Consider the following 11560-nt stretch of genomic DNA (forward strand, 5'->3'; position numbering starts at 1 on the left):
CCATTGTTTTGGTTCCTCGGTGGCCCAGGGAATTTTTACTGCAAAATTGTGCACCCTGGGGACGTAGTGCCCATTCCAAGGGGAGCGCGCAAGGAGCCCGTACCCCTATTTAGGGTGTGGGTGTGCATGTCTGAGGTCGACCGGCGTAGCCCGCGTGCGCTTCGATGAGTTGGTTGTGCATTTATCGCAACAGACTGCCTCTTCGGATGCCTGCACCTCAGCCGCGAAGGCCGCAGTCTGCTCCTCTGTCCAGAGAGAGCGTTCCGTGTTACCATTAACTGTGATAACACCGTTGGGTCCTGGCATTTTAAGCTTGAGGTAAGTGTAATGCGAGACTACACTGAAGGGAGCAAATGCGATGCACCCTAGGAGCATGTGGTATCCGCTTCAAAAAGGGACGATGTTGAAGATTAACTCCTCGCTCCTGAAGTTCTCGGGTGGCCCGAAGACTACCTCCAGTGTCACAATTCCAGTACAACGGGCTTCAACACCTAGTATGACACCTTTAAAGGTGGTGCTGCTTGGCTTGATCCGAGATGAGTCGATGCCCATCTTCCTAACCGTGTCCTCTAGATTAAGCTGAGGTTGTTTCCTCCGTCCATAAGGACGCGTGTCAGATGGAAACCATCGACGATTGGGTCCAGGACGAGTGCGACCGATCCGCCATGCATGATGCTGGTCGGATGGTCATGTTTGTCGAATGTGATCGGGTAAGCCGGCCACGGATTGTACTTCGGGGCCACGGGCTATAACGCATAGATGTCCCGAAGTACACACTTCCTCTCCCTTTTAGGGATGTGGATAACATAAATCATGTTTACTTCTGTTACCTCATTAGGAAACTTCTTTTGGCCTCCATTGTTGGGCCGCCGAGGTTCATCCTTTGCAAGGTTGGGTTTTATTCTGACCCTCGATCGCTACTTTGCCGGCCTACTTGAAGACCCAGCAATTTCTGTTAGTATGAGTTGTTGGCTTGTCGGAAGTGCCATGAATTTGGCATGGCCTATCGAGGATTTTATCTAGCTGGTCGGGTCCATCCTTGTTCCCTTTAAAGGGTTTCCGCTTCTTCCCGGATCTAGGTCCGGTGAACCCTACGTTGATCGCAGCGTCCTCTGTGTCGCTGCCGCCATTCTTATGCATGCGTTATTTTTTATTAAGCTGAGGCTTTCCATTGGCGTCGTGTGTTTCTGAGGTGCCTGCCTCGTTGTTGTGGGTACTACGGGCCAGCAAACTGTCCTCGACCGCACAAAAGCGGGCCATAAGCGAGGTTAGGGCTGCCATGGTTATCGGTTTATCCTGCCCGAGCTGGCGGGCGAGCCACGCATCTCGGATGTTGTTCTTAAATGCAGCGATGGCCTCGGCATCGAAACAGTCTATGATCTGGTTCTTTTTAGTGAAGAACCGGTCCAAAATTTTCGAGCTAATTTGTCGGGCTGCTGAGTGACACGGCTGAGGTCATTGGCGTCCGGAGGTCGGACGTAAGTCCCCTGGAAATTTGCCCGAAAGGCATCCTCGAGGGCTTCCCAACTGCTGATAGAATGAGGAGGCAGGCTATTGAGCCAATGCCTCGTCGGGCCCTTTAATTTGAGCGGCAAGTATTTGATGGCATGGAGGTCATCTCCGTTAGCCATGTGTATATGAAGAAGAAAATCTTCGATCCATATTGCTGGGTCCATTGTACCATCGTATGATTCTATATTGATAGGTTTAAACCCTTCTGAGAACTGGTGTTCCATAACCCTATCTGTCAAACAGATCGGGTGGGCTGGACCTCCGAACCAAGTAGTATCGCGTCGGAGGTCGGGGGAGAGCCGTGTGTAGGCTTGATCTCGAGTGTGGTCATTCATGTCTAGCCAGGCATCGTAGCCATCAGGCCCGGCGAACGCATGTCCTCTTGATCCGTAAATGGACCGAGGAGGCGCTTGGTTTGCCTCGATGTGACGTCGAGCGTCATGAGGGTCTAGGTAGTCGACAGGGTCCTTGACATGATGGCGTGGTGCCCTTTGAGTGCGGAAATCTTCCTGTGTTGGCATGTCCCGCCCTCTAGGGGGGTCAGGTTGGTCTGGCCATCCGCGTGTTAAAAGCGCGTCGTCCGTCAGTTCTTCGTCGAACTCGGGCAACAAACGTCTGCGCGGGTAAGACTTAGGCGCACTACAGCGCCGTTCCTAGAGATCTTGCTCGGCCGAGAGTATTTCGACCCATTTGTCATTCAAAGCGTCCTCGTTGGCCTGCAACTGCTGCTGCTTCCACTTCATGCTACGAACGGTGGCGACGAGACGCCGTCTGAAGCGCTCTTGCGCAATGGGGTCTTTGGGGACTATATAGTCCTCGGTGCCGAGGCTCTCGTCCTCCTCGGATTCCCGCATGTAATTGTCATCGGCCCTTTCAAAGAGGTCGTCGGGGTCCTCCTCCCCGGGGATTCGTCCGGGGCTGACACGTCGCTCTTGGGAGGCTTGAAGGTCCTCCTAGGGATTGCCGGCGGGATGTTGTCGCGCTATTGTCAGCGGTGGCGTTATTCCCGACGGTGTCCCCTGTGTTGCCCCTTTTGCGTCTACGCCAACATCGGAGGGCAGTTGGGAGTATTGACCATGTAGACATCGTCGGTAGATGTTGCGGTCCACTTGCCGGTGTTAGTTTGCGGCGAGGTGGGTCTCTGCAAGGCCGTCGGCATCTTCATCCATGTATGTGGCCTCGTCATAGTCTAGCACGTCGATTAAATCATCGATCATGGCAACTAGATGGGTGGTGGGTGGGACGTAAATCTCCCGGTCGTCGGCTTTAAGTCCGATTATGTCGTAAACCGAGGTTCTGCCATCCAAGATCGACAAGCTCTGCATTCGGTAAAGCATCTCATTAAGGTGAGATAACTCCTTAGGATTCATGGCCTGGTCGTAGGCCGGGTTAACTCGAAGTAGCATCGATGGTACGATCAATGCGTCTTCGGCCGCGCCAGGAGGCAGAGTGGATTCTAGATCCATGATCAGGATCAGTTCTAAGCCCGATACCGGATTCGAAGCTGAGCTTTGATTTAAGTCGGAGCTGGGTGTTGTGATGGAGCCTTCAGATGTGGGGGAGGGCAGCCCCTCCGCGCCTCCCGGTGTTGGATGGCCTGATGCGTCGTCCTCAAGGGAAATCGGTTCTGAAGTCGAGCTTGTGATGCTCGTCAAGCCCTAAATCCGGCCAGGCGTCCAGCCCGACAGGACAAGCTCGTCGCGGGGATCCGCACTGCACTCCAGCCCTCCGAAGGTTACAGCTTGATCGGGGGCGTAGTTCTCGACGGTGCCGAGATAGCCCGTCGAGTTGGCGCAGAAAATCATGCTATCGAACACAAAAAGTTGGTCGGGGGCGTACACATCCCCGCGTCCGGTGCCGCACTTGACCTGCAGATGAGCCATCGATCCTTTGCCGATCTCAGAGCGAAACTCTCAATGAAAGCACCAGTGTCGGTGTGAAATCCGGCAGACCTCGGGGTAGGGGGTCCCGAGCTGTGGATCTCGGATCAAGGGCAACAAGAACAGGGAGACGATATTTACCCAGGTTCGGGCCCCCTTGATGGAGGTACAACCCTACGTCTTGCTCTTGCTTATATTGATGCAGATGTATCGAATAGAGAGATGATCTACCTCGAGATCGTAAGATCTCTAACTCTAAGGCTAGGTGAATGAGATTGCGTTTTTGTTGTTCCCTCTATGGGCTAACCCTTTGGCTTATATACACACCAGGTAAGGGCATCTAGGGTTATGAGGTGGGAATCTTGGCATGAGGGCGGCCAAAGTCTTGAAGTGTATGTCAAGTCTTCTTCGGCAGATGCAGTCTTGATCACGCCTCATCGTGGGGCTTCCGGAGTCCACTTCAAGATGAATGAGGGTCCACCAGCCCATCCCGAGGAGCATGGCCTAACTAGGTTAGCACTCCCTAGTCCAGGACACACATCAGTAGTGGACCCAAAACGCCGCACACCTGCCATCCTCTTCCATACATGTATGCCACACAACGCTTGGCAAAGCCCTCGACGCACCAGGGACAAGCATTCCCTGGGAGCTGACAGAGTTTGAAAAAGGATAACGGGCCAATGGTAGCCGAGGGAACAACGTGAAGCATAACGATTGGGCATGGAAGTAATGAAGACAATGACACATTGACTACTGACTAGCATAAAATTTGGAGCTTGACATTAACACCCAAAACCATCAGGACTGCTGTTCCTTTTCCGTATGGACCGTTTTTTCTACAGGTCTAGTGTTGTTCTGTTTGGCGAATCTTGATTCTGGTATATAAAACAATAAAACTACACCATATGTTGTTTAACGCTATTTGTTTCCTTCATACAACATCATCATGATTCCCGATTCAGCGAGACCAATGGTGATTCGCTTCTTGACTTCAGAAAGGGAAATGATCACAATGATTTGCTGCATCAAGTCCGGTACCTGAAATATATTTGGAAAGATCTTACAGTGAGTTTATCATATATTTGGAAAGAACTTACAGTGAGTTTATCGTATACTCCCTTCGTCCCATAATATAAGGCGTTTATGAGGGAGTAGTAGTATACAATAAACCTGATCGCTGGGCTAAGATAAACAAATATCAGACTATATTCTCCACTGAAGATCTGCTGCTTGGTAAAGAAATAACAACAGCAACAACAATGCCTTTTAGCAAGTTGGGAATTGACTAATAGAATTGAAAGGCATATGATCTTGAAACCAACTCATAGTTTTGGCCCGTAGATAGCTAACTTCCACACACCTTTGTCATGACTAGTTCTTTGATAATAACTAGTCCTTCATATCTCTCTTAACGGACTCCTCTCCTATCAGGTTTGGTCTACACAATCTTTCTTGACATTATCAGCACACTTTAACGGTTTGATATGCACTGGCGAGAGGTCTGTGTTGTATATGCCCAAGCCATTTCAGGGGAGGCACTGGCATGAAACCAAACTGAATTTTGGTATCGCTTGTCATTCTTCTTAAGAGGTGCCCAGGTACTCTCCCATAGCTTCATTGTAGGGCTCATCAGCTTAACTCCACAGTAATTAGTACAACTTTCAACATCCCCTTACTCTTGAAGAGTGGTACTAATATACTCCGCCTCCGTACTCTGGGCATCTTGTTTGCCTAAAATATGAGGTTGAAAAGTTTAATTAGTCACATTATCGCCGTGTCTCGGAAGCCTTTCCACACTCAACGGGGATACAATCAAGACCCATAGCCTTGCCTCCTTTCAGCCTTTCTTTAAGTCACCCTGACCCCAGACTCCGGAATTCATCGCACAAAACGCCTATTGGTATCATCAAAGGAGTCGTCCAGCTCAAAAGTTGAGCTCTCACTCTCTCCATTGACTTTGTTCTTGCTGCATTTGACTTGGTTGATATCCCTCATCTTCTCTTTCGACTCTTGGCCATCTTACAGATGTGCCTTTCGCCTTCCTTTGTGTTTAAACGCAGGTACAGATCCTCATACGCCCAATCACTTGCTTCACTCACGGCTCATTTTGCGATCTTCTTTACCACCTTGTACTTCTCTATATTGTCTGCACTAATATCCAGATGTGACCGTCTGAAACAGTCTTTCATCTCCTTAATAGCCTTCTGGATATCATTGTTCCACCACCAAGTATCACTTCCCCTGGTCAACCCAAACTCCTTAAAGCCACCTTACGAACACAAAACGCCATCTTCATCCACATGTTTGCATCACCTCGTTCCTCCCAAGGGCCCTCCTTAATAACCCTCTCCTTGAAAGTCTGAGCTGCCACTCCCTCGATCGTGCATGATGTACAGAAACATGGCATTTTGGTGATCATAGCGAAAAAACACAGTTTGGCATAAACAACACTCTTCCACCTTGCGCAAAGACATTACAATACCAGTTTGCATACATCCCCAACAGTTTGGCATAAAGTGAATAAAAAGCACAACACTCTTTCACCTTGCGCAAAGACATCAAAATACCAATTTGCATACATCCCCAACAGTTTTACTCTTTTTCTCGTTTCATATTGGTACGTGACTTTTAACGATGTTTCATGAACAAGAATAGGAGCATGTATTATGTAATTACTTCACATACAGAGCAAAATATAATTATCTATGTTTCTCCAATCCATCTGCTTCTTGATCCAGAATACACTGATCTACATTACTTCTCCAACAGTAAGTTCAAACAATGCAGGAGTATCTGCACTGTAAGATATGGACAAGTCTCATACATGTGTTGAGAAGACGGGTTAAGAAAAAGGAAACACACATCATCTATTTTGTCGGCACATAAATTATGAGGTATTTTGGCCAACTGCCATATTGGCACCAGAAATCAGCTAATTTAACAGATAGGCTATCTCTTAGGGCATTTCTTCCTCGAGCATAATCCTGGTAACTCCGGAGCAAAGAAGAAGAAAATGCATTTGTTCTGTAGTTATAACATCAAACACTGCAATTATATTAAAGACAACTGTCGCGTCATCTAGTGAGACAAGTGATATGCTTAACAGCACTACTAGCAAAGACGAGTGTCGCGTCATCGCTAGGATCAACTCTAGAATTAAACCAATATTATCCTATTGTTTAGTTGGGGAAAATCTAGGCTTCTCGCTCCTTTGCACAACACTGAAGTTCCAAAAATCAAAATGAGGAAGGATTTTATAGTGATCAGGAATGGAGTGTTTGTGGTAATTGTCACATAATCGTTTTTTCTTATGGTCCTTGTAAAGACAAGTAACATGTCATCTTTATGAGGCAGGCAACATAAACCAAATTGGAAGCGTATCATGAGGTGTCTAGTTTCATCTAGCACACGAATACAAGACATGTACAACACTTTAGTAAATAATTGATAACTATAGTCAGTTTGCATTCTTGGGGAACATCTAGGCTTCACTCAAATTTGCATGATGCCAACATTTCAAAAATGAAATGAACAATTGACAGCCAACACATTATAGTTTTCATGTTTCCAACTTCTGAATGATAAAAAGATGCCGTTTAACTTCACCAAAGTGTAACATTGATTTCAAGATGATTAGCTCAAAACAACAACAAAACATAAATCTATTGTCAAGTAGCAACATATAAAGATAGCCAGCATATAATACTATTACTGCCGTTAAAATGACAAGCAGAGACTGTACCAGGCAAGGAAGACAACGTTCAAGCTATGGCGCTGCCTCCTATGGCTCCTTGCTGCTCCGAAAGTCACGCTTGAGTTCGGTGACCCTCTTCATGCACCCGGCCTTTGTCTTCCCAGGCACTGCTGCGGCCACCTTCTCCCACCTCATTGCCGTGTCCTTAGGGAACTCCTTGAGCGCGTTCAGCAGAGAACGGTCCTCGCCAGCACTCCAACCACCGTCCCCTCCTCCAGCATTGCCACCTGTGTCAGCGTCAGCGGCCCCGGCCCTTGGGTCCAGCGGCTTTCGCTTGCGCAGGAACTGCTCAAACGAGCCACCAGCCGCCGCGGCGCCGCCTGACTTTGCTGCGCGGATGACGCTCTCCGGCGTGCGGCGGCCGCCGAACACTGTGGCGATCTTCTCCCAGCGTTGGGGCTCTCCTGCCGGGTGCTTCAGCATCTGCCGCCGGAGAAGCTCCATTTCTTGGTCGGTCCACTCGCCAACCTCCTCCCTCTCCACGCCGTCCAGAACAGCGGTCCCCGCACCCATCGCCTCCTGCCGCCGTGGAGGCGGCTGGACGGGAGGAGCGACCGGATCTGACGACTTTGGGGGCGGCGGGGCGGCGTTCTGGCGGCGACCCCGGCGGGAGGGGGCGATGGGGTCCGGGGTGGGCTCCTGGGACGGTTCCTGGTCGGGGAGGAGGCTGCCGCGGCCGACGGAGATGTCGCCGCCGGTGGCGGAGGATGGCGCGAAGGGGGCGAGGAGCAGCGAGGATGCGATCCAAACGAGAATGGAGGCGAAGACCTGGTAGGCCGAGTCGAGGGAGTAGGCTGCGGCGAGGAGGAGCACGGCTGCAGCGGCGCAGGCGGCGACGTGGGGGAGAGAGCGGGACGCGGGATTCGCAGTGGGGGATGAGGAATTGGCGGCGGCATCGGCGCGGGAGTGGACGACGCGCGCGCGCGGCTGGGAGTCCCAGTCGTCGTCGATGAACTCCATAGCCGGCGGCGGCGAGGTCGAGGCCCGCCGAAGGCGAGGCGGAGCGACGATGCGAGATTCGGAGTAGCAGTTTCAGAACATCTACAACAGAACCCCCGATTTCCTCGGGAAAATTGATTTTAACCCACCTTCGTCATGTTTAACAAAGTTGTTAGAGCAACTCCAACGCGCCATCCCAAAACGGACGGCGCTTTTGTTCGTTTGGATCGGCCGCCCGCTCGGCATCCTCTTCATTTAAGATTTGGATCTGCAGTGTGCCCAACTCACCGATCCATTTCATGTCCGCACGCAAATGTTGAAAAAGGCCCGCGGCCATAGTTCATGCGAGCGGCCATGTCGTCGCCCGAAGTTCATGTCGGCACCATGCCAGCGCCGGCATACAATGCTAGCTTCAGAAAACACCACACAGTTTGGCTGGCGCACTTGCCAGCGGCCGGCACACATGCCAGCACACAAAAAGGGGCGGGAGTTCGACTACGTCATCACGGATGTGGTCATGCCAACACATTTGTCGGCATACAAAAGAGGATGACGCTTGCCGCCATAGGTCACTCGTCGTCGAATTTGAGCAATGTCGGTCTGCATCTTCTCGAACCACGGCCTCTTCCTTGGCGACACGGTGTTGAGATCCACCTTCATGATCTCCATCCCGGTCATCATGCTCGCGAGAGCCACTTCTTTCGCTTTGGTCTTGATGAGGACATGACAACCATTTATATATCATTGGTCATCAAAGGAGAAGTCATAATATTTCGTGTCAAACTAACACATTGCCAAGAGAACGCTAACTTAAGTTTATACTATAATCTTGAACACATGGCTGCACTTTCATCTCCTTTGTTGTTGGTTGAACTCAGGTGCAATATCGAAGAAGGCCAAACACATTTCAGTCCGTGCAAAACAATGTTTTATGAAACAATGTTTTGCACGAGTTTGGATATCCCAACTTGCGAAAGGTTTCCAGAAGTCGAGTTTTCTACTGAAGGAAACATTGTTCGACCCCAGTGAACAATGTTTGGTCGGGAACTACCAACCACCTCCAACGAGAGTTTCCCGAAGCTACCTCATTAAGTCTTGAAGCCATTTAGTCAAACAAAGCTGGTTCACTTTCACACCTAAGCTGGTTCCAGAAGCTAGTTCTCTTTCACACCTATCAAGGGGGTTGTCCTGATTATAAATAGTCTAGCTTTTCCCTTCGTTGGGGACTTTTGCCATTTCTATCAAAGACCAAAGACATAGACTCCTCCTGAGATTGAAGAGCTCTTGTTATCCTTATTCTCGTGATTCCTTGAAAAATTGCTCCTAATTCGTGCTCCACGACTAGATCGTGTTGTGTGGATTAGAGTTCGTGGTTTCCCTTGCGGATTGCACCTATCCCGTGCTCCACAACTTGAGCGTGGTTGTGTGGGGTAGTATTGCGGGTTGTGGATCGGCGAATGTTCGGATTGCAAGCTTCGGTGAGCCTCCTCCTCGTCGGGTCATAATCTCTTATTTTCCATTTTCCGGTTGCTTGCAGCTAGTTATCCCCATCCATTTATCGATCCTACGCCGTGAAGATCGAACCTCCCCTTGTACTCCCTCTTCTTCGAAGACGGGGTCGCATCATCTGGTATTCAGAGCAAGGTTTACACGATAGGATCTGTATCCTTTTAGCTAGATCTATCCTTTTTAGTTTGGTTTTTCCCCGTCCTAGAGTCCAAAGCCAAAAAGCCACACAAAAAATCCAAGGAGATCTAGTTGTTTGCTTTCCTCTTTGTGTTTGCACCAAGTTCTATCCAAAGTTGCTGATGTTTTATTTGAGTATTGTTGGATCTTTTGTGCTGCAAAAAAAGAGAGAGAGAAAGAAAAGGAGTGAAAAAAAGCAAAAAAAGAGAGGGGAAAAGAGCAAAAAAGAGAAGAGAAAGTGTTGAGCAAGTGTGCAACCATTTTCAGTTGGGTGAGAAATTTCAAAAGTTGTAGTGGCAAGTGTTGCAGCTCAAATGTGGTGCAAGGATCTACAAATTTTTCTTGTTCATTTGGTTTGCATCGATTGGATCTCAGCACTAGCCCTCCCTTTTTACCCCACCTGGATCCACCTAGAAACCGTCAGCTTCCTTCCTTTCATTCGCTTGTCCACTCCTGATTTGCTACTTCCGCACAGCCGCCAAGGAATCATTAGAATTTGGGTAAGCACGAAGGTGAGCTGAGTGTTTTCCACATATATTTTTCTTTTGTCCACTGGTTTCCAAGAGTTAACATGACAGGATCCAACTCGAGTGTACATGGACATCAACATGTGGAAGATGATCTCCCAAAAACTCGCGCAGCACGTGGTGATATGATTGAGGAGAGTATAGTTGCAGCTATGCGAAGGATGTTCGGTGGTCGTCTTCCTATCGCGGGTAATGGGGATCAACATCAACACAGCCCCGCTGCCTTGCTGGCTGCCGACAACCGGCAACGTCAAGGAAACAACGATCGCCATGTTGGTCGTGGAAGAGAGGCAGGAGTTGCTGCCCACGGTGCCCCTGCTGTTGGTGTTGAAGGAGGCATGGCGACTTTGCTGCCCCCCGTGGGGGTGGGCTGCATGGAGGAGAAGCTCGCGGGCGAGGCCATGACCCCCGCGGGTTTGCTGTTGATCACCGGCGACGAGCGGCACATGATGGTGATGCCATATTCCTTGAAGATCTCTCCGAGCATGGTAACGAAGATGAAGGCATGGGGGATTTTGAACCCTACTCCCCACCTTGCCGTGGTGCTGCTTTTGGTCGCAATGGTCATCATTATGACCGTCGTGATTAGGATGACCGTGACAACCAAGTGAGAGTGAAGCTATATGTACCATCATTCATGGGAAAAGAGGACTCGGATGCATATATTGAGTGGGAAGAGAAGTGTGATCAAATCTTTCGCATCCATGGTTTTTCTGAAGCCAAGAGAGTTGATCTTGCTGTTATGGAGTTCTCTGGTTATGCTCTTACATGGTGGAATCAGCTGCAAGACGATCGGTTGATGTCGGGCAATAATCATATCCGCAGCTGGACTTTTATGAAGGAAGTCATGAGGCGCCGTTTTGTTCCATCATACTATGAGAGGCATTTGTACAAGCGGTTGCAGGGGCTCACTCAAGGTTCTGATACGTCCATTTTGCATCATGCTTTTATATCGATATTTATTGCATTATGGGCTGTTATTACACATTATGTCACAATACTTATGCCTATTCTCTCTTATTTTACAAGGTTTGCATAAGGAGGAAGAATGCCGGCAGCTGGAATTCTGGGCTGGAAAAGGAGCAAATATTAGAGACCTATTCTGCACAACTCCAAAAGTCCTGAAACTCCACGAAAGTTATTTTTGGAAATAATAAAAAATACTGGAAGAAGAATCCACGTCAGGGGGGCCTCCACCTGTCCACGAGGGTGGGGGGCGCCCCCTGCCTCGTGGGCCCCCTGTTGGCCCTCCGGTGGCCATC

At 49.4% G+C, this 11560-nt stretch overlaps 1 protein-coding gene across 2 annotated transcripts; it reads right to left on the bottom strand.

Annotated features, from left to right (window-relative positions):
• Nucleotides 1-4150: 4150 nt before the first annotated feature.
• Nucleotides 4151-8222, bottom strand: LOC109755724 (transcription factor MAMYB). 2 transcript variants are annotated; one of them, XM_020314613.4, is made up of 2 exons: nt 7135-8221; nt 4151-4430 (listed from the first exon to the last, which is right to left on the bottom strand). In XM_020314613.4, exon 1 carries the CDS (start codon nt 8104-8106, stop codon nt 7174-7176), a length of 933 nt encoding a protein of 310 aa, XP_020170202.1. In that variant the 5' UTR covers nt 8107-8221; the 3' UTR covers nt 4151-4430; nt 7135-7173. The 2 variants fall into 2 exon arrangements, with proteins under 2 accessions (XP_020170202.1, XP_073359476.1); XM_073503375.1 differs by lacking the exon at nt 4151-4430 and adding an exon at nt 5969-6190 and having other exon boundaries at nt 7135-8222.
• Nucleotides 8223-11560: the final 3338 nt, after the last annotated feature.

The sequence above is a fragment of the Aegilops tauschii genome, chromosome 7 (genome assembly GCF_002575655.3).
Source record: "Aegilops tauschii subsp. strangulata cultivar AL8/78 chromosome 7, Aet v6.0, whole genome shotgun sequence".
Classification (NCBI taxonomy): Eukaryota; Viridiplantae; Streptophyta; class Magnoliopsida; order Poales; family Poaceae; genus Aegilops; species Aegilops tauschii.

Coding starts and splice junctions, on each gene's coding strand:
- LOC109755724 (XM_020314613.4), bottom strand. CDS start 8,106: ATGGAGTTCATCGACGACGACTGGGACTCCCAGCCGCGCGCGCGCGTC.